General features: G+C 32.3%; 4 protein-coding genes across 5 annotated transcripts in view; 3 read left to right on the forward strand and 1 right to left on the reverse strand.

The window, feature by feature from the left end:
• Positions 1-3,647, forward strand: part of LOC111417145 (thyroid receptor-interacting protein 11-like) — a 29,361-nt gene extending 25,714 nt beyond the window's left edge. For both annotated transcript variants that reach the window (XM_023049343.2, XM_023049352.2), the window contains one exon: positions 2,997-3,647. In XM_023049343.2, coding sequence (XP_022905111.2) covers positions 2,997-3,502 — 506 coding nt within the window. In that variant the 3' untranslated portion in view covers positions 3,503-3,647. The remainder of the gene's footprint in view (positions 1-2,996) is intronic.
• A 65-nt stretch (positions 3,648-3,712) lies between these two features.
• LOC111417044 (uncharacterized) lies at positions 3,713-11,675 on the forward strand. Its single transcript, XM_023049205.2, has 8 exons — positions 3,713-4,302; positions 4,358-4,502; positions 4,718-4,858; positions 4,910-5,015; positions 6,400-6,499; positions 6,557-6,750; positions 6,808-7,016; positions 11,129-11,675. Exons 1-8 carry the CDS (start codon positions 3,757-3,759, stop codon positions 11,665-11,667), a joined length of 1,980 nt encoding a protein of 659 aa, XP_022904973.2. The 5' UTR covers positions 3,713-3,756; the 3' UTR covers positions 11,668-11,675.
• Positions 11,676-11,864: 189 nt separating this feature from the next.
• LOC111417198 (uncharacterized) lies at positions 11,865-17,051 on the forward strand. The gene is made up of 8 exons (XM_023049419.2): positions 11,865-12,512; positions 12,566-12,710; positions 12,771-12,911; positions 12,968-13,073; positions 15,790-15,889; positions 15,951-16,138; positions 16,200-16,408; positions 16,463-17,051. Exons 1-8 carry the CDS (start codon positions 11,865-11,867, stop codon positions 16,999-17,001), a joined length of 2,076 nt encoding a protein of 691 aa, XP_022905187.2. The 3' UTR covers positions 17,002-17,051.
• A 2,858-nt stretch (positions 17,052-19,909) lies between these two features.
• Positions 19,910-22,070, reverse strand: LOC111417126 (nop5 ribonucleoprotein). Its single transcript, XM_023049320.2, has 3 exons — positions 21,871-22,070; positions 21,734-21,810; positions 19,910-21,676 (listed from the first exon to the last, which is right to left on the reverse strand). The coding sequence occupies exons 1-3, from the start codon at positions 21,913-21,915 to the stop codon at positions 20,071-20,073; spliced, it is 1,728 nt and encodes a 575-aa protein (XP_022905088.2). The 5' UTR covers positions 21,916-22,070; the 3' UTR covers positions 19,910-20,070.
• Between the last annotated feature and the right edge of the window lie 638 nt (positions 22,071-22,708).

The following is a 22,708-nucleotide window of genomic DNA, read 5'->3' on the forward strand; positions in this document are numbered from 1 at the left end:
CACTGACATAATTTTTTTTTATCACATGTAAGCTTTCATTATGTAATAAAATATGTATCTTTAGGAAGATCCAAAACATTTTTCTTCTATGGCATTCGCATCAACTCAATGTAGCGATCTCAACGAAACATTTGACTGACTTTAATTTTTCATAGTCACATAATAATTTGATTCTGCAACTAAGAAATCAAACATAATTTGATTGAAGAGTTTCAAAAATAATAATATCCTTGGTCTCCTCTTGTGGCATATTGGAATTGGGTGCGGCATATTGCAGCAATGTGCAAATCAGTCCGGTTATAAAATTTAGAACTAAAAAACGGAATATCTTCGTAGTCTAAGACTTAAGTTGGAAGTTCTATGTCAGCATTTCTTCCACAATTCGAGGAAACTGTTGCATATACACCAAAATAGTCAGGTTTGTTAAGAACACATATAATATGCGGAAAAATTCTGTTCATAAAAACAGTGCATGGGAAATAACTAACTTTACGAGAGCAATTCCGCATCCTGTATTCTCATAAACCGCTCCGTGTGATGGCCGTTAAAGTGTATCTCAATATTTATAGGACATCCTTGTATATGTTTGACTCGTCTAACACTTCAGAGACACATCTAACGTTTCGAATGTCCTAGAGCAGGGATTCTAAAGCTGTGGTACCCGTATCACTGGTGGTACTTGGCTGCTGTCGTGATGGTACGCGATTTTATTACATTTAATTGCATAAACATATTCCCAACGATTTTTCATAAACATAACAGGTTTGGCACGAATATCTCAATAATTTTTATTATAAGGAAATATATATTCTGTTGAAACATTGTTGTAACTCAGTTGATATTATCAATATATAGATATAGATTATAAATAAATAGATATAGTTCATCTTGTATTTCACTATGACCAGTTTAACCACCATTCAATGATTCACTAATTACTACGTCGCGTCAAAACTGTATGTTTGAAAGTTAAACTATGTCTGGAATTAAGTTTCGTTGTAGCAATTGGTATTGAAGTCTTTATATTATTATTTTGCAAACCTTTTTTGAAAGCAGGACGCCGTTATAGCCAATTTCTCCCCACAATCTTCTTAATGTCATCTAGCAATCTCCGTTGTAGTCTTTCCACACTTCGATGTATTATACTGGGCCTTCCATGGATGATCTTTTTCGGCCATCTTATGCTGGTCTTGCATTGTCACATCAGGCCAGCAATCCACACCACTGCATTTGTGATCTTAGTACGCATTCTATCTCTGAGTCTGATTCCCAGCTTCATTTCTCTTTGGTTTGTCCTTAGCTTGTTGGCACATTTTTCCGTGGCGCAGTGGTTTCCAGACCACATGCTGTTACCGATAGTACTCAGAATTCGAACATTTTCCGTTTCAGGTTAATAGGCATAGCTGGGGTTTTGAGGTCAATTCTATTCTTCTTATTATTTCGGTGATCTGGTTTTCTTTGCCCAGCTTGATATCCTGACCAAGGTAGGTGTAGGATGCTATAACTTCTATAATATGATTTTCGATCGAAAACTGGGGAGTGTACGGACTCAAGATCTTTGCATTTGAAGGTTCATCCTTTTAGACCCATCTCTGCTGATACTTTATAGAGCTGCTCGAGTATATTTTTGAACTTCTCTATCAATACGATGTCGTCCGTGAATTTCAGGTGATTTAGGTAAGTGCCGTCGATATTGATACCTTTCTTCTCACAAGATATTTTCTTGAAGATGTCATCCAGTGCCAACGTGAATAGTTTGGGTGATATCGTGTCTTTCTGTCGAACACCTCTCTCAACTGGGATTTTCTCCGTCAGCATGTCCTCATCCCGTTTGATCTGTAATGTTGCATTAAGTGATAATCTTAATATTAAGCATATTATTGTTTATAATTTACATTTTCACAATTTTCATCTTTAGAATCTATGAACACCAAGTGTAGGGTGGTAATCTACTCTGTTGTCTTCTCGATTGGCATATGCGTGACTTGGAGGTAGTCTATCGTGCTATAGGTTTTTCTAAAGCCCCTTTGTTCGACTGGTTGATAGAATTTGTTGGTTGAGCGGTTTGTAATTATACTTGTTAACAATTTGTAGAAGATTGCGCAGGCGCCTTTTTTGAACAGCAGAATACCTTCTACATTCCTCCACGTCGTTGGAATCATCTGTTCCTGCAGGCATCTGTTCAAGAGGAGCATAAGGATGCCTCTTTTAGTGGATTCTTTCCCATCTTGAACATTTCATCTGCCACTCTGTCTTCTACAGATGCCTTTCTGTTCCTCATCCTTCTTAAAGCAGCTCGCAGTTTATCACTATCTGTGGTATCTCTTCTGAGCCCACATTTACGATGTTCCTCCTCTTATCGTTTACTATATTGTTTGGCGCCGCGCTGTTTAATTTGCAGTAATAGTTCTCGACGATTTGCTTTGTGCCTAATTTTCGCGTTTAAAAGTCTTTGGTCGCTGCCAGTATTAAATCGGTTGAGGACTTTGATATCCGCACAAATCTCTTTGTTGTTGGTGAACTGCAATTAGATATAAGCCAATTTTTTTCCTTTGATTTAGGAAACATTTATACATCAGCTGTTTATATGGTATGAAAATAAACCTCATGGGCAGTTTTGTTATATCAATGAACATATGACACAAATTTTAAGAAATTTTGACTAAATTAATATTTTTATTCAAAACTACTCGGTTTATAAAGATTATTAGTGACGAGATATCTTTTTATAATTTATATTTAATAATAATTCTTAATTTTCAGTATTTTTCTTTTTCGGAAGCATGTATTAGCATGAATCAGCATGAAAAGAAAGGTTACGTTGAGAGTATTACTTCAGGTACTGGTGTTGATTAAAATAATCAGTCCCTGAGTAAGACTTGCAATATAACACTTTCAATTGCATCCTTATTTATATCCACATATGGTTTTAATGGTTTTTAATTAATTCATTCATAAACTAATTTTTCGAATTCAGAATAATTTTGTGATTTCAGATGATAAACTACGAGAAAAATTAAGAAAAACCGAAGAAAATCAAAACGCATCTGGCAGCCAAGAGACGAAAGTGGATAAGATGTTGGTTAAAAATTTAGTTGTTGGGTTTATTACGTCAAATAATATTACTTTGAATAAAGACCAACATCAAATATTGAAAATAATCTCGACCGTTCTTGATTTTAATCAACAGGATAACGAAAAGGTTAAATTAAATAAAAATAATCAAGGTTCTTGGCTTGGCGCAATTTTACACCCAAATGTTTTATCTCAAAATCAAGGGATGTCTCAAGAATCGTTATCGCAAGCTTTCGTCCGATTTTTAGAAAACGAATCAACACCAAGACAACTACCAAAACTGCTCAATCCCGATTTACCACTAGAACAACCTGGTACACCACAACCTTTATTATTAAACGAAGTTGTTCTACCTACGTTTGCTGATTTTGGACAAAATAGAAATTCCAGCTCCATTCTTAAAGATGTATTAAAAGATAATAATTAGCATTTATGTATATGTATAATTGATGAAAACCGCCCGCTTATATTATTAACTTCAGATTTTATTATAAATTTGAGTATGGTATATTTTGTAATTTAACTCTATGTAAATATTGTATTTAATAAATAATAAATCAATTCCAGATATAGTTTGAAATTATTTTCACAAATACCAAAAAGTTTAAATTAATCACTTGTCAAATGTATGTCAAGCTGAAATAATTATACAACTTAATCAAAATTTAATACTTGCTAATAATGATGTTTATGTGGGTTCAAATCCTTGAACTTATAATTAATTCAATGTCGTCCAGTCCAAACTATAAGTTATATACTCAAAGTTTAGATTTAGCAAAAAGTGTTGATCAGTTTTCCAGAACTGCACTGGATTTTGAAGGAATTCCCAAAAGGATTACACAGGATGAACAACTCATTAAGAAAGTACTCGAAAAGTGTGAAATGATTCATAAGGAAATGTTGCAAGCAATTTACGGAATCGATAAAAAAATAAAAAATATTCAAGAATCTATCTCATATGATATAGAATTAAAATTGTTTAATAATCATCAGGTGAATCGATTCACAACGAAATTCGATAACTTTATAAATGGTACAAAACAAATTGACTATCTTTACACTCAATTTATGAAATTTTATAAAGATTCAACTCTATACAATTTAAAATCACGTCAGATATTTATCGATGCTTGTTTTAATTTAGAAGATGGTCTAAATTCCACATTATATTTTATGTCAAAAATGTTGGTTGAAGATGGAGGAGCATTTAACTTAATTACTGGGAATGTGATTAAATGTAGTAGAATTAGCGAAATTATTGTAAATATTTAACATTTTGTAGACGGTTGAACAACACATTTTAGCGACGCGAAGATTATCAACGTTGGAATATCTATATAATTTAGTTGCTTATTTCGTTACGATTGAAATTAAAGCTGCGTTAACGATAACCGGTGCTAAAAGAATTGCAATTTTAACAGATTCAGGTGAATATGTTTATGATGAATATTATAGGGTCTCTGCTAACTTAATTCTTTCAATATAAACATATAATATATGATTATCAACAAAGGTCTCTGTTACTACCCAATAATATCTCCCTGAATCACCAGTATGTTATTTCATAAATGTTTTCGAAAGAATTTCATTGATAATTTATTTGGTTAGTATTAATATTATAATTTTTAATTGTTTTTTTAAGATAAGGATTATGAAGAGGATTATAACAAATATATGAAATATGTACCGTTGAGAATCATTTCGGTAATTATTTCACTTTTAACATATGCTCCAAAATGTAGTGGGAGATACTGGGTTTATGATACCCATAAATATAGAATTGGTATGTAGTTTTTATAAATTAGTAATAATACATAACTTATTGATTTTTTAGGGCATAAGTACGTAGCTTTTAATAATTTTTTGAAAGGATTTTATTATCGTGATACATCCTGTTCATATGCTGGTCAACCGATAAACTCTACTGGAAGTAACATCGAGTAAGTGTAATCTATTATTTTAATTACATTAAATTAACTGTTTTCTAAAACATCCTCTTTAAATTTTATAATGTGAAAATAGTTGTGAGATATGCATATTTCTCTCCAAGCACTTACATGTTATAGATAGCTCTGTAATTTGTTAGCTTGGCGTGTCTATTTTTCCAACTTATTTCAAAAGGCAAACATATTTTGATGTAACTAGCCAAACATTTTCTAAACTGCTGCAAAACGGCAAAATATCCAGATGTTTTCCGCATTTTCTTGAAACTTCTAAATATGCAGATCTGTCTCTTATGTATAATAGTGCAGTATAGCAGCTTCTTCACCAATTATGGTATCAAAACGATGGCGGCCCTGCTCATTATTATTTACAATTAATTATTTACGTTTCGTTATTTACAATAACGAAATTGAAAATATAAATCAGCTGAAGCTTTTTTCAGCATAACTACCCACTTCCTGTACTATCCATATATTGCGAGATGTATGAAATTCCTGGTATACACGTTTATAGTTTGGGGCAGAAGGGTTTTAAATTTACATAGCTTATAGTGCTCAATGAATCATGTTTTGCCATGGTACAGTACCCCTATTACAAATAAAGGAGTCTGCAAAATTTCCATTTTAGTCATTGCTGTATTGATGTAGTGCCAGCACTGTACATGAAGGTTGAACAATCGAGTCTACTTTACTCAAACATGCTGATATGACCATCTCGCATATCCGACATTATGATACCATTATTGCAAAAGCATGTTTTTCGAATAACATCCCTATTCTTGGATAAGGTTTTGATAAATTTGGTTGTAGTGGAATCGTCAGCTCATTCAATGATGACTGACTAAAAATTGATGCATCATTCCTACGGCCATTTGCTCCAAATATATCAACTTCAGTGAAGAAGACTAAGCTAAATTTATAAAATATAATAATAATATATATGAAATTATTTCTTTTGTATTTGAAAAACTATTAAGCTTCGTGTGTAGGGTTGAGAATTAATATGTGCTTTCCCGATTAAAACATGAAGCACCCTGTATAATGCTGAACATTTGATTACTCCACGAGTAATGCGATATATCAACCTGAGACCCATGAGAAGAAAAGCACATGAAGTGAATACAGTTAGCAAATCAGCTATGGCAGCTGAATAGAATCATTAAAGTCATCCTCGAATAATTTGAGTTGTCCGACTCTTCTCAATGACGCTACAATCTCGTAGTTTTACTGAAGAATCAATGAATAGCTGTCGCTAGTAGCTAAAAGAAGTATTAGTAACTTAAGTAATGCTGAAAGAACATTTTTTTCTAGGAGATGTTCAATTGACTCATGAAAATTTGTAAATATAATTTTGTAACATTGCATATTTTATCTGTTACAGCCGTAGTGAATGTGAAGTGGAAAATTTTAATTCATGTAATGGAACTCTTCATTGTTTACCAAATTCAGAAACTTCATCTTCTGTAGATATATGTTATAATGTACGTAAACGGTTTTTTTTTTTAATGGAAATATGTTTTAATTTATGTGAGTTTTAGGCCGAGGGTAAAAATAGCAATTACGAATACGTGGTGATAAATAAAACTGGTACGAAGGATTGCAGTAGTACAAAAATATCTTATAAACCCAACGCAAAATGTATTGATTGTTTCTGCTATTGCGAAGAGTCTGAAGTAAATGTTCACATATATTTCAGTTTAGACGAAATGGTATCTGACATTGAAAATAATAGGTATGCAGTAATCGATAATAAAATGTTTGTTGAAATACCTTTTTTTGTATTTTATAGAATTATTACTGGAATACGTTTTGCTAAATACAACGGAACAGTTACAATGGATATTCAAGTAACTAAGCTACAATTTGATGGTTCATTAATGGAAAGCTCAAGTGTTTGGGTAATTAATAAAGCTATTCGAAAATTTCGATTTAGATATTTAAAAAAACAAGAAATTCAGTTAGGCGAAGTTAAAGCGGATAATTATAAAGTAGTAACTGGTAGGTATTATACAAATGCTTAAATTTTGTAAAAAAATACTACAAAAGATATTTCAAATACTAAGGCATTTGAATCAATTCACCTTGTCTAAGGAATACTGTACTACTTTAAATTTTGGCATAATAGCTTTCAGAGAGCAGAACTTTAGCAACACTTCTGTAATGTGCAAATTCATATCTATTTACAATTTGCGACGAAAGCAATTATATTTTCGGTTAGCACAGTTTTCGGCATTGTGGCAGCGTTAAACTGCCACAATTTTTGCTGCATTGCGGGATAGTAGTTTTCAAACTTTTGAGATTAAATAAAGTAAACGTATAAAGTTGCGAAACATGTACAGCTCTGTTCAGATTTAATGCGAATCGGCCGCTGTTAGCTCCGACATGACGCTGGTACTGGAAGAAGACGGAAACATCGTTTGTTTCTATTCAATTCGATTTGAGACTAAAGGAAGAGGGTAAAGCCCAGGTAAAACCGTCCCAGTTTGAAGTGGGCCGAAGAATGGATCACCCTTTTTTTAAATGTGTTAATTTTATTTTATTTTAAATTTTTTTTGATATTTTTAAGCACAACAAATACATGATTTTTTATATGTTCCTGTAATAAATGATTTTAGAGTATTTCTATAAATAAAACGTCAGATAAAATTCATTCATGACCGGGTTGCTGTAAAAAAACCCCTAATTACGGAGCAATTGGCTACAACACTGTTACGATTTGCCGGTGAATACCTTGAGTGTAATTGGGAACCAGTCATCTTCACAAACGAAAAATCTTCTGTTCGTCGGACGACCATAAGAAATTGCTATGGCGAAGGGATGGAACCCGGTATGATGCTAATCATGTTCAACCCAATACAAGAAGTGAAATTAAAGGAAGATTTAATACATTCGAGTGCTGGAGGATGTTTTGATACCACCAGTAAGAACCTGTATCCAGAAGGGATCATCACGATAGTCCAAGACAATTCGCCCGTGCATTCTTCAAGAATTGTTCATGATTGGTTTGACGATCATAATGAGGTTAGGCGAATACCCTAGCCACCGTGGTCACCGGATTTAAACCCATTCCAAAATCTATGGGTTTTGGTGAAAAAACAATTCAATAAAAATGCCAACTTTCCTTTTCGCAACGTGGATAATCTGCGCCGCAACATTACAGTTGTGTGGGAATTGTTTCGCGGCAAGGATATATGCGAAAGATTAGTAAATTCGATGTCCACCAGATGGCAATGTTGCATAGAGAATAATGGGTATTATACAAAATACTGATATTTGATGGTATAATGGACCGTATGAAATTCTCCCCAATTAGATTGTTATAATATTTATTATATTTTATATGTATAATAATATATTATATTTTTTGTTATACTAAAAATAGGAGTGTTATATTTTATTATATTGATTTTATTACATTAAAATGGTTTGCGATATATTTCAATATATGATAGTTTATATATAACTTATTATCAATATATCATTTTCATTTCTTTTGAGGTTCGACGTATCCTTCCACTGTATTACCAAAGTAATACAGTAATTATTAGTAATTATTTTCATTTACTACAGGAATAGTGTAAAGTAAATGAATTGCTTATACCTATTTATTTTCTTAATTTTGTCTTTGTGATTCACTCATCTTGGCCATAAATCACACCACCCCGCAGGTAAAACCGAATTGAATGCCTCGTGAACGTAGGTCGTTTCTAGTACAATTTTATGCCTCTACGAGCGGCTCTTTTCGCATTATATCTGAACAGAACTGTACATAGCTGTAAAGTTGTACTTTAAAGTATTGATAGTTTTACGAATAAGTGGCGAGATGTATTCCAGAGGTCATTAATATTGAATTTAATAAAGAAACCTGACAAACGCAAAACTGATTCTGAACTTTTATCGCATGATATTTAGGAAAACGAAGAAAAGATATGTAAGAATAAGAAAAGAATGAGTACAATGTATTATAATGGATTCAATCCCATAAACTAAGTCCTATCCGACTTGTAACCCAAGGACAAGAACACACTGAATTATAGACGCTTTCGTTATGTTAGCAACTCTTAATTCTGTATTCTGAAGGGATACAAAGTAATTGGCATCTCCACTGCGACATAGGTTGAGAAAAATAGAAAGAAATTTCAACATTAATATTTTTTAAACATTTTTGTGGAACTCATGAAGGAATTATGTGCCTGTAATGCGAGATCGAACATTTGTGGCTAGGTTCTAAGGAAACAAATCGTTGATGATGTAAAGAAATGTTGCGGTTTTTCTATTTTGCCGACGAAACCTCTGATATTACGAAAAGAGCAGTTGTTCAACGTCGGTACATTAACATCTCGGTTCATATTTGATCGTATAGTGAATTAAATATGAATTCTGAGGATTTAGGATTCTGAACCATCAAAGCTTGGTGCTGAAATGGTAAACATCGCAATGTGTTCAAGTTCATTGTTTTTATGCAAACATCGGCAAAATATAAAGCTATTCCTTTCTTTTACGAAAACTATACTAAGGTATACAAAGTCCTTAAAGATTTTGCTACGCATCCAGAGTGTAGCACAGTTGAAAGAACGAAATCTTGTCAGCTATATTTGATAGCCGGCTAGCTATATCAGAAATTTTCTTGGCATTACCATTGAAACACTTTTTAAAAACTGCAGAATGAGTAATTTTGCAATGATGTCTTAAATAGCGTTTTCTGATAAGTAAAAATAATAGATATTAAAAAAGTCAACAATTTTCTACTTTAATTTTTGTAATTCATTCCTTCTTTCGTCGCCCATAGTCCTGCCCAATCAATTTATTACAAAAATGACGTTTCAAAATTTCCCCAATCGCGTTGAAAAAACATTTTGCACGATGTTATAAAGAAATGTCTTGAAAGAGACCTGGCAAAGTGTTCTTTCAAAAATTGCTGTTTCGCCATTCAGTATTCTTGGCAGAAATATTTACAGACCAACGACTTTGCCGATTCCAGCGACATATAAAATGAGGTTCCTCATAGTCCAAATAATGACCGTTGCGCTTCATCGGTAAATAAAACATTATGGGAAATTTCAGAATTGTGATGAATTTCATGTAAAGCCAATGTACTATCCATAGATCATGTCCGGAATGCAGCATTTGAGCAGTAATAGGTAGTATAGATTATGTGTGACACCTATTTCTTGACAACAAACGTGTACTGGTAGTAGGATTATTCATAAGTGGAAGTGTTAGGTAAGCGTTAAAGTTGTGAATTTGTGCTATTGGTCTCTATTGCTACTGCTGTGGTAAACTAAAAAATCTTTAATTACTGGTAACTTCAGCTGTTTTCACTTCAGGATTTGAAATAAAAGTAACACAATACAATTTTTGTGCAATAATCGAAGGCTTTTGAATTAATCTGGGATGAGTGATTGTCTAAATGTATGTTTCAACAAAGTGTTGAAGAAAAATAATAAAACCTTTGTCTTGCATCCATCCTAAAGGATTTTCTATTGTCGTCCACTGTACCTCCCAGCGTTTTAGAGGTAATCACGTTGTTTCAACAGTACCCTGTTATAATCATACGCAGTATACAGGAGTTAGGCAGTCTAAAGACTATGAATAGTTCTTTACCATCGACTGTGTGCACAGTGCTTAACTATATAAGTTTGGATCATAGCAAACATGGACCTTCGCCATCTACAATCTGTCTATTATTGGATATGTATAATCTATTTGAGGTATAAGTGCTTGTGGGCCCTTTGTCGAAGGATGTTTGATGTGAGGAGAAAGCAGCAGCCAATAATTTTGCAAATGGTATAATCCCTTGAAAGGTTGGGGTTGTCAGCAGAGCAGACTTTTACTCGTTTTACTTTTTGAAGTAACTTATGAAAGGGAAAGCCTCCATCCAAGTCTCCAATAGAGGAAGTACTGGGAAAAGAAATTCTATCTTCCTAGGTAAAATGGCTAAGTACATTGCTTTGAACATAACATTATGAAAACAATATAAGCGCTGAAGTTGGAGAAAAAGAACTGATATAGTAATGTTTGTTTATAAAACAAAATGTGTTAATCTTACTTATTTTGATCATATAAAAATATTTATATGTTGTATTTATTTTAATGGATTTAAATTTTAGGTATACGATTTGAAGAGGTTAGCGATGGAGTACAATTACAAGTAAAAGTAAATGATCTGCTAAAATGTTCAAAAGGAAAAATACTATTATCGACAACATCTTCCTGGATAAAGCCAAATTTAGGAATGAAAGCAAACGCTAACCTTGACCTGGCATTAGATAATCCAAGTCGAGGTGAAAAGAAACACCCAGCTTCTATACACAATTTTACTAAAGAGCGAATTAAAATTTCATTAACGAGTTTTGAAGACGATGGAGCCCAGACAGTCATTCCATTTTTTGATACTCGTGAAGTTATACTTCCGCACCCCCTACCTTTGCGTGGAATTGGATTAGTTTATAAGACATCAGGAGAAATGTGTGGAGGATTTGTAGCACCATACATTATCTTGGCTGATTTATCAACAGAAATTGATTCAAAATCGTTATTTTTTTTGCAATCACGATTATCAAGTGGACCTAAAAATACTCAATTTGATTACGTTTTGATAATAATTTTGATATTAATCAGATTGTTAACTCATTTAATTAATTATTAGTAAAATTAATCAATGTTGCCTATTTATATCAATATAGGTATTTGTACTATGTTATTATCTATCCAATCTAAGAAACAAATAATGAACACTACAAAGTTTACCATCAATCACTTGTCAATGTAATTTTCAATTTGTAGAAAACGACAAAAAAAATCTTTTATTAATTTGTGTGCGCGCGTTTGATTGTAATATTGAAAATGTTATATTGCGCATTTAATTTGTTTTCAATTATTATATTAATTTTTCAATATTCAAATGCTTGTATAACTGTATCCCATGATGAGATTTACAAAAAGCTGAAAACTGTAGCAAGTACATTAAACGATTTAAATTCTACAGTTGATAACTACTACGATAAATTAAAAGATGTAAGTGATATAATCAAAAAGGTTATAAGGAATTTTACGAAAAAAATGAAAAGGGATATGTACGGAGAAGTTAGTCTTGAAATAACAAAAAATCGAAAAATTATTGAAAATGTGGTTGAAACGATTGAAATTAATCATCAAAAAGCGTTACAAGAACTCGCCGGAGTAAATAAAGAAGTAAAATCTATAGGTGAAGTCGCAGACATTGACAAAAACGAAATTATTATGAATGGGACACGTGTAAATGAATTTGTTGGAGAATTAAAGGGTTTCACGGATTTTGGTAAAAGTATCGAACGGATGTATGCTATGTTTTTGAATATCTACGGAGATCCAAGTCTAGTCGAAGATAGAAATATATATGAGTTTATTGATTATTGTTTAGGAAATGACGATTTTAATATGGGACCAGTCCTAAATAATATGCTAAATAATTTAATAGACGAACATGGCGTTTTTAATTTAATGAAAGGAGAAGTAAAGATTAATAAAATTGTTATCTAACATTTGTGAGTTGTTTATTTTTCTAGGTGGTGGAAAAATATGTTGTAGCTTCACGACGAAAATCAACATTAGAATATCTAAGTAACTTAGCTCTTTATATGGCAGTTTCAGAAGTCAGATGTTCAATGATGGCTACTAATGCTAAAGGATTGATAAGATTCTTACGACCAGGTATAAAAAAAATATAGATTTTAAATTTGTTAATGTTGAATTTTAAAATGTTGCTTCTAGGTACTTTATATAATTCGCAATTGAACTCGTATATGAAGAAAATGACGGAGAGACTGAATTTATTAGCTCTATCAGTACAAATACATGCTCGACAGTATAGCGGCAGGTATTGGGTGGGCGATACAGAGAACAATAAAATAGGTTAATTTTTATAATTGAATTATATTTAAAAGATTATAATTAATTAATTTTTTTAGGGTATCAATATGTGAATTTTTACAATATTTTCAAAGGTCTTTCTTTACGCAATAAAGATTGTGATAGTATTGGCAAAAAAATTGTCTCTAACGGTACACGTTCCAGGTAATTATTTGATATGTATTTTTATTAGCAAACGTTCGTTCTATGGGTTAAACATAAAGCCAATTCTTAGGTTCAGCTTTTAATGTCTTTATGGATGTCCAGGATATTTGGAGCACATATCGAATGCTTTCAGGCGATTCATCGCGGCAGCCTTTAGAGTTCAGATCTCAGCTCCATATGACAACACCGACCAGACATAACCTTTGATCCTTCTTTAACACAATTTTAGGTTTAAGTTGTCGTTACAGAAGAATGATTTCATTCCCAGAAAAGTTCTGTCAACTGTTTCAATTCGTGTCTTTAGATTTGTGTTTTTCAAATCAATTATTTATTAATATTTATTTGGTTATTTCTTTCCATCTCAATTTTAATATAATTGAAATAAAACTATGTGTATTTATAGATGGATGGTTTTTTAATTGTCGGCTCTACCGGTTTCGATTGTTAAATTCAATCATCTTCAGGAGCTAGCCACCTGGTGTAATACAAATGAAGAACATTAACTAAAACTTACAACATTTAAAATTTCTATTGCTATTGTTATTTTATAAATAAAACGAAAACTCACGTCATTAAATAATTACTTGTATTACACTAGGTGGCTAGCTCCTGAAGATGATTGAATTTAACAATCGAAACCGGTAGAGCCGACAATTAAAAAACCATCCATCTATAAATACACATAGTTTTATTTCAATTATATTAATTATTTATTAGTTTTAATATATTTGAATAGATGACGATAATACTTAATTTTTTGCGAGGTGTAATAAACAATAGCTAATAATTAACTGTAATCGGTTCTAAATGGGATCATGTGTTATCTTTTAACCTTAGCAAATAAAAGGCGGATCTTTCTAGACAGATATCGTCGCAATAATAGATTTCATTTTGAAGACCAACACCGAAGCTTGCAATACTGAACAGTATATTCTGTTGTTGATTGAAATTTCTAATTCTGGTGAAACTTTATGCAATAATGTCTTTATCTGCAATAGCATCGGAAGGGGTGGAGAGGGTAGCAAGAGGAGATGGTGGAGAATGATAGCTAAGAACTTTCTATCATCCTACGATTTTGTACTTCATAGGAAGAAGAGATTTTGTGGACTTACTAACATTTAGAATACAAACTGTATACTTCAATTTATGTTCTTCCTATTCTTTGTGGATATCATATAGGCTTGTTCTACTCATTTTGCACCTGTAGTGTGTTTTCAGTGGTTGCTCTCAAAATCATGTTCTTGGTATGCACCATTTTTTCTTTGATTCCGTTGTATCTGCCTATACCCGTCGGGTATATGTTATTATTGAACTGTCGTAGGCTTATTATACCCTCACTTTGATCTCGGTAGATATGCATTTATTTCTCCTGATAGTCGATCTTAGTGCTCCTCTTATTCTGGCTGACTTATTGACTTGTTTTTTTGAGGTTGTTCTTGAAATATCCATAAGATGTTATGCTTACACCCAAATAAGTGGAGTCTGTTACTGCGCAGTTCTTAAACTATTACCAGAGTTTTTGTTTTGGTAACATTTATATCCATGTTGGCTTTTCCTTTTCATTTGTAGTCTATCCTCTATATCTGCGTAATCAATGTTGTGTCGTTCGTGTAATATAAGATATTTAGTTCCTCTTTCCCATCATGTATCCGTGTTGTACCTTACGCACTAATTCTATGATCCAATCAATTAAGGCGTTATAGAGCAACAGGCTAACCCTGCTGTCAACTGCTTACATTGAGTTGTGTGTTTATTTCTATTATGTGTGGTGAACTCCCTTACAATTCAACTTTTTTATATCGTACGACAGTCGTATCCCGTCAAACGCTTCCGTGAAATCCATAAAGCATAAGTATACTGGTTTGTTGAGTTTTATTGGTCTCTCCCTTACTTAGTTAACTACTAACAGTGACCGCTTCAGAATGCAGAAGATGGAAAAACAGCTTTATGAATGTGTCTAGGAGGTACATTTTTCGGTAATTCTCTGGGTCTGAGGATGTTCCTTTCTTAAACGGGAATAGTGATACTGTGTCTCCAGCATACTGGAGTGTATACGTTCTGCAGTATTTTGTGATACAGCTCTGTGAGTTGTTCTGTTAATCCTACACCTCCCCACTTCAGCAACACATTGGTGATATTGGCTACCGCTGTGGCTTATTTTATGTTGTTGTTTAAGACCTTCATAGCATTAGTTACCATGTCTTGCTGTCGGATTGGTGTACCTTTACTTTTTGTGGAAGACGCTGCCTAAATAGGACTTATGTGCTGTCAGTTCTTAGCGATTTGGTGTAGGGATTATGATGTTAAGAACCTAACATCCAATATTTGCTCTGGTCTGATTGCCTTGTTTGTTATTATGTAACCTATTCTGATGTCCAAAGAAATTAATTGACATCTGCGACCATAATGCAAGGAAAGTATTATGGCTGACGTGAAAATGGCAGTTGTCTATACGATCGATATACAAAACATATACGATCAAATGAGAATTCTGAGGATTTTGACCACTAAAGAAGCTTGATCTCAAAACAATAAGTATTGCGAGCTTAAACGTACTATCTAAAGCTCGATTAGGCATAGACAAACGCGTGTGTGTTGGGTATGATGGATGTGTAACAATGATTGGAAAAGAATCGGATATATGACAAAGAATTAAAATGAATTTGTTACATTAAATCTATTATTATTTATTATTGAATTGGTCTTTTATTTTCAGCTATGATTATTGCGATAAATATAATAAACATAAATGTAAAGGGACCATTCACTGTTCATCGAACATACATCTTATTACAGATGTACATATTTGTTATAGCGTATGTATAAATTAATAAAAATTATGTACATTTTACAAAAAAGTTTTTCTTGAACATTCAGAAAAAAACCGAAACCCGACTTTATGATTATGTCAGTTATACGGCTAAAGAGAAACGCGATTGCAGTGGCACCAAAGAAACTATTAAAAAAGATAGCAAATGTGTGAATTGTGAATGTTATTGCGATCACAAGCAAGCTGATAAATACATTAGTTTAGATGAAATGGTGACGGATGTTGCGAATAATAGGTATAATAAACAATATAAAAAATTGACTCTTTATTATTATTAACATTATCGAATTTTATAGAGTATTAACTGGAATACGTTTCAACAAACACAATGGTGTTATTGGGTTAGATATTGAAGAATCTGAACTTAATGATAATGGATATATAATGGAAGGGACAAGTAAATGGATTATCAATAAAGGCTTAGATAAACTTGAATTAAAACATCCAGATAAACGAGAAATACATCTAAGTGGAATAGAAACAGACAATCATAGAGTTATAACCGGTATATTATTTTGATGCAAAAAAATAACTTTTATTACAAATTGATTGATTTTAGGAGTACGATTTCACGAAGTAGAAGACGGTGTGGAATTACATGTAAGAATTACTGATTTAATTTCATGCTCCATAAGTAAAACTATTTTATCGTCGTCTTCTAATTGGATAAATAATGATAAAAAAAGGGAATATAGTATTAACTTGGAAAAAGACAAAGTCGGCCATCCTAGTCAAGCGGAGACAGAAGATCCAGTAGCCATTCAAAATTTTTCTAAGAGCCGTGTTAGAGTTTCAGCAACTAGTTTTGAGGAAGATGGAGCTCAAACTGTTATTCCATTTTTTGATGTACGTAAAGTAACACCTTCTAAACCTATGTTGTTACGCGGAATTGGATTGGTTTACAAAAGAGGTAGTAACAAGTATGGCGGATTTATAGCCCCATATATTGTTTTGACTGATTACTCAAATCAAATTGATAACGATTTTCTTGAGATAATGGCAAGAAGTTATTCATTTGGATTGTCTATTTTTATTATTAAAATGAGTTGGGTGTTGATTGTTGTAAATTGTGTAGTATTGTTGGTTTTCTTTGGTTAATAGAATTAATATGTAATCTCAACTTAAATTATATTTTATACACTATCAAACTTGCGTCAAACACTATAAACACTTGTGTTTATTAGTCCAGGGATCCACGAAATCATTATATGGAAATAAAAATACCAAACAAATTTACTGTTTTGAATAGTGTTATTTCGTGAACGTAAGCATACACTGGGCCAAAAACGTTTCCATACACGCAATAGCAATTTCAACATCTGGCTCTTGTTCGTCTAATATCGCATATTATAACAAATATATAATTCAATTAGAATGAACAGGGACTTGGACATTACCTACTTTGCTCAGAAACAGTTTTTACATAACAATGACTTACATCCGTAACTTTATTACGAAAATACAGATTTCTCAACCAATTCGCAAGTTAATTATTAACTTAAGAAAAGAAGGCAAATCATTAAGAAAAATAGGTAAAATTGTTAATTGATCTTATACAGGGTGCGGCAAAATAATAGATTTTATAATAAATATAAAATAATTCGTGCCATTTTCAGTTATGAAACGCCCGATGGACTGAAGTGCATCGGGCGGTTGTAATCGACTAATTTATTAGAAATGGCGAGTCTGTTATAGCTTGCTTTCCGTATTTGGTTTAATTTTGGCCGTCATGGTGCCATTCCAGACGGAAGAACAATTCGTTGGTGGGTTTTAAACTTTGGCGAAACAGGTTCTGCGCTTAAGCGAAAACCTACTAGCCGACCAAGGATAGCAGAAATACCGGAAAATGAGAATGCAGTCAGAGTCTCACTACGGTAGACTCCCACACGTTCTGCCTACGTATGCAGCTGCGTTAGGAATATCGCGGATAAAAGTGTTCGAAAAATTTTACACAAGTCGTTCGGAATGCATCCACATAAAATGATGGTGATACAGGAATTAAGTGAAAGAAATTTTGAAATGCGTATAAATCTGCGTTCTTTACAACGTTCCCCCGACAGCTGTTTTCATGTCTAGCGACGAAGCTCATTGCCATGTCTCGAGCAGTATGAATAAGCAGAATTTCCGCTATTGGTCTGAAAATAGTCCTCGGGAACTTCATGAGCGACCACTTCACAGCCCGAAGGTTACAGACTGGTGTGCAGTATCTGGTGTCGGCGTGTGGGATCCTTACTTTTTTGAAGAGGATAGAGTAGAACAGTGGCCTGCGCGTTCGCCTGATCTATCCCCTGCGGTTTTTTTCTTTGGAGATACCTTAAAGCCCAGGTTTTTAAACAAGAGATGAGTCACAGAGCAATTCACTTTTGTGAAAACCTGCAAGACTGTAATGATGCAATAATGGCCGCTATTTAAGTAATGTTATTTTCAAAACATAAATTAATTCTTTAAATCTTTTCAAATAATAAAGCTTCTAATGATAAAACCAGTTTTTCTTTGCTTTGTGTGGTTTGGTTTTTATTGATATTCCAAACACTACTAATTATTTTGCCGCACCCTGTATAACGGTGCTATTTATAATATAATAAGTAAATATCAAGAATTACCAAATTGTGAAAATAGTATTCGTCATTTTACATAAAAATGAACCAAATGAAAGTCGTTCTGTCCCAAGTGAGAAATCATATGACGATAAATTTTTTTGACCTTGAACTTATTTTCAAGGTTATATGAAGGTCACGAACAATTTTTTAAATGGCACCCTATACAATGGACCCATACTTTGTTATTTGATGTCAAGTCACCTGTAGGACAGCTTTATTTGGCCTTTAAACTGATTTATCATCTTCATAGAAAAAATCTAGGCTTAAATTGAGCGGGGGTGGTTACGTTTAGTAGTTTAAAAGGGTAGGTTGAAAGTACAAATAGGGTCAAAACGTGCCCTATTATGAGTTAAACATATTCCCCTAATTTCATTTTCCTAGCGTTTATTGTTTTTGAGAAAAAAAAATTAAACCAATATTTTCCGCCATTTTTGGAAGGGTGTAGCTCCTTAGGGGAGCCGAAGTCGCCCATGGTTCATATATCAAAGTACCCTTAAAATTGCCTAAAGAATCACCCCTGAAGTTTGGGCACGTCATTCAGATAGACCCTGTATATATGTTGTCATGGTTACAAGTTTTTAGACTCATCACTGGCGCCAGTGATTTCAGAAGGGTGCAGCCTTTTCCGATCCATGCATGCCAGTTGATGTTTACACATGCAATTTAATTTTACTGGCGCGCCAGTTTTTATTGGCGCCACTAAATCCATGCATGTCTAAACTCACTATAACTTACAACGCTTTCGATATCTGATATTTTCAAATATTGCTGCCTTTCAACAATGGCGTATAGATCTCTACGAAGCGCTTTGCTGTTGGAAATACAGCACTATCATAATTAGACATGTACAGAAATATTCAGCAACAATCGAGATTTTTAAGAAATCTCAGCAAATAGGGTAATTAACAATGTAAGGTTTAAGACAACCGATCATTATTTGTCTTACGTTTTCAAAGCAAAAGAAATGATATGTTCTAGAATGCTGTAAATTAACTGTCAAAACAATTGTGATCAAAAAATAATTTCTGTGCAGCTAATAAAAAAAAATTAATGGACATATCTGTCGTAATACCATGTCCTTGACATTTATTAAATGATAATTTAGATTATTAGGCGTTAAAAATTTTATTCTTCATGGGCATGGTCAATGTTTCAAATATTTGGAAACTTGTGAAAATTGAGGTAATAATGCTTTAAGTAATTTCAAGTTATTGGCATATTGAAATTGAAAGTATAAATGAATATAAATCTTGCCTTTATAGTTCATTAGCAGTTTTCATGATACAAGAAAATTGTTTACCCTAAGTCTCAACCTTCATAACTGGTCCTAAATTCCTAAACAACTTGACTATATACATAACAGTACATAATCCTATTCTCTAAGTATTAATATTAAAAAATAAGTGTTCAAACAAAAAATTGTTTTTATTTCTGAAAAAATTAAAATAAAACTTTATCAAATGTATTTTCTTAACTGTCTAAATAATGTAATTCACATTACATTACAAGTTTTATATAAAAAGAAATTTTATATTTAATCATTTTAATCGATATAAACAAAGAAAAACTATTCCTGTTCAACGACTTCCTTATGTTTCTTTTTCTTCTTCTTTTTCTTTTCAGAACTTTCCTGAACAACCTCTTCAGTTTCAACAGCAGCAGTAGAACTTTCTCCTACTTCCTGTCCTTTCTTCTTCTTTTTCTTTTTTTCACCTTTACTAGGTGTAGTAGCTTCTTCTTCTTGGACTTCTTCCTTAACCTCAACTTCTTCAACATCCTGCTTCTTCCTCTTTTTCTTCTTTTTACCTTCACCTTGTTCTTCAACTTCCTGTTTTACTTCTACCTCTTCTTCTTCTTTAACTTCTTTTTTAAGTTTCTTTTTTTTCTGTTTTGTTGTTTCAGTAGTTTCTTCTTCAACTTCAGTTTTAATTTCTTCAATCAATGGTTTATTATCAGAATCTCTCTTCCTTTTGCTACTTGATGGTAAAGTTGAATCAGCAGCAACAGGATATTGTTTGATTTCACTTACTCCATGATATTTCTCAAATTTAGCTTTTGCTTTTCCGGTTCCACTTAATCTTTTTATATTTCCTTCTTCGAGGAATCTTAATCTTGATTCTAATTTAGTTTTGTGTTCAACACCTAAATCAAAACCGGTACTTTCTCCTAATGCGTCAACACGAGTTGCTAAGGAAGCTTTTGCAGCTAACATTCTTGACATTTTTCCTTTATTTCTTGTACTTGCTTGACCAATTAATTGGGCGTGGTAAATTAAACCGTATTTAGGTGTATCTTTTTTGGTTTTAAGTGCGCGGAAAAGTGCTTTTTCCGCACCTATGATTTGTACGGTAGAAGCGGGGTGTTTAGCTAAATTAATTAAAGATCCAGCATGAGATATTAAACGCGCCCCTACAAGTTCTCCAACTAAAACTGTTAAATTTGGCGCCATTGCCATCATTCGTCCTTTTAAATAATCATAAAGTTGAGCGCGATAATTTGAAATATCAATTACTTGATCACATAAATGTTGAATATGAATGATATCATCTTCTGAAATTTCGGTCCCCATTGAAATTTCAGCTGTTTCTTTAACTTTTTCTTCAACTTCTTCTGGAAGGATATCAGACATATCTGATTTAGCAGCGTTATCTCGTGTTCCCATAACTTTAACAAGTTTCACATAAGCTATGTTATCTGTGATAATTTTTCCTAATTCAGGAAAATGCCATCCATACCATTCGCGACATCTCATAATGTAATTGTTTAATTCTTTATCTAAATCATCTAATAAACAAACAGCCTGAACAATCATTGTGTCAACTTTATCAGGAGAAAATTTTAATTTGTATCTTGATAATGAATGAGCTAAACCCAACATCATAGCGGTGTTTTCTTTTTTGGGTAACCCTGATATTAAGCTGTCCAATTGGGAACGTATACATCTCATAAGTTCTTGTACCGGACTGTTTGATAAACATTGCAAACTAAATTTTTCTTTAATAGCAGTACCTAATTTGTTATCAGCTACTAAAAGTTTTTCTTGGACGTCTTTATCAACAAATTTTTTTAAAACTTTTTTAAGAATTTTCGATAATTTTCCTTCAACAGCTGCAGTTGTCGCTGCCAAAGCTTCCGTTGTATCAGCAAACTTCTCAAAGTGTTTTAATTTTAAACTATTAAAAAAAAAAATTAAAACATTAAATTATAAAAAAAAAATAAAATACACATACATTTTATTTGCTGCTTCCGGCGATTGGAACTCCAAATACAAATTATCAGTTTCTTTTAACTTATTTTCATCGAGCATCTAAAACGAAAACGTGGTTAAAGTGAGGTTATGTTTAAACCCCGGTTTTAAAGTATTTACCTTAAAAATGGCGTATCCTGCCGCCGTTTCGAAAAGCACCAACATTTTGGTGATTATCCGAAGTCACTTCACTTAAAAAAAACTTAATTATTAAAAAGATTATTTCAATTTAACCTTAGAACATGCGCGCATAAGAATTAGGTTAGGAACAATATTAAAGATGGTTGACCCACGCGCCACTTAACATCAACATGAAGTTATCTATTTTAAAGATTGCCATCTATTAATAAGTAATTGTACCAGAATTTTGAAATCGTAAAATTTTACATTATATTTATTATTTATTTATTGCGATTATAAGTGAATAGTTTTAAATGTTTATTTGATTAAATTCGATAGGTTGATAATTCCAATTTATAAATTAAAATTTATTTATTAAAATTAAAAAGATTTTAAGTGAAATTACAGGTTCCTATTATATTAGATAATATAATTTAATAATAATAAATGTTTATAAACAATAATTTATTCAAGTTGATTGATTCTCGTTGCGTAAATAATGAATAAACGAATTTAATTAATCTTCTTTTGGGATAATAAAATTAGTCTAACGGTTAATCTGTCGTTAAAATAATTTATAAAATTTGGCGAGTAAATAATATTTTTCATTAAATTTTTCGTGAAAATTTCATTGCAGCATAGGAAAGGTTATTGACACATAAAAGAATGTATTTAACATGTAAATTTAGAATTTGTGATGAATAATTTAACTGTGAAATTTTCAGTTAAATACACATAATAAACTACATATTTTATTATAAACTATTTTTGTTTCTAAGTTTCTTGTGAAATAAAAAAAAATGCGTTATTGGACACCAACAAACTTACATGTGCTTTG

This window comes from Onthophagus taurus, chromosome 1 (assembly GCF_036711975.1).
Source record: "Onthophagus taurus isolate NC chromosome 1, IU_Otau_3.0, whole genome shotgun sequence".
Taxonomy (NCBI): domain Eukaryota; kingdom Metazoa; phylum Arthropoda; class Insecta; order Coleoptera; family Scarabaeidae; genus Onthophagus; species Onthophagus taurus.

Bases quoted from the DNA above. Each gene is read 5' to 3' on its own strand.
- LOC111417044 (XM_023049205.2), top strand. From the start codon at position 3,757: ATGATGTTTATGTGGGTTCAAATCCTTGAACTTATAATTAATTCAATG. The intron at 4,859-4,909 runs GTATGTAGTTTT...TTGATTTTTTAG, and splicing joins TACCCATAAATATAGAATTG to GGCATAAGTACGTAGCTTTT. The intron at 5,016-6,399 runs GTAAGTGTAATC...TATCTGTTACAG, and splicing joins TCTACTGGAAGTAACATCGA to CCGTAGTGAATGTGAAGTGG.
- LOC111417198 (XM_023049419.2), top strand. From the start codon at position 11,865: ATGTTATATTGCGCATTTAATTTGTTTTCAATTATTATATTAATTTTT. The intron at 12,912-12,967 runs GTTAATTTTTAT...TAATTTTTTTAG, and splicing joins TACAGAGAACAATAAAATAG to GGTATCAATATGTGAATTTT. The intron at 15,890-15,950 runs GTATGTATAAAT...TTGAACATTCAG, and splicing joins ATGTACATATTTGTTATAGC to AAAAAAACCGAAACCCGACT.
- LOC111417126 (XM_023049320.2), bottom strand. From the start codon at position 21,915: ATGTTGGTGCTTTTCGAAACGGCGGCAGGATACGCCATTTTTAAG. The intron at 21,811-21,870 runs GTAAATACTTTA...TTTTCGTTTTAG, and splicing joins CAGGATACGCCATTTTTAAG to ATGCTCGATGAAAATAAGTT. The intron at 21,677-21,733 runs GTATGTGTATTT...TTTTTTTAATAG, and splicing joins CCGGAAGCAGCAAATAAAAT to TTTAAAATTAAAACACTTTG.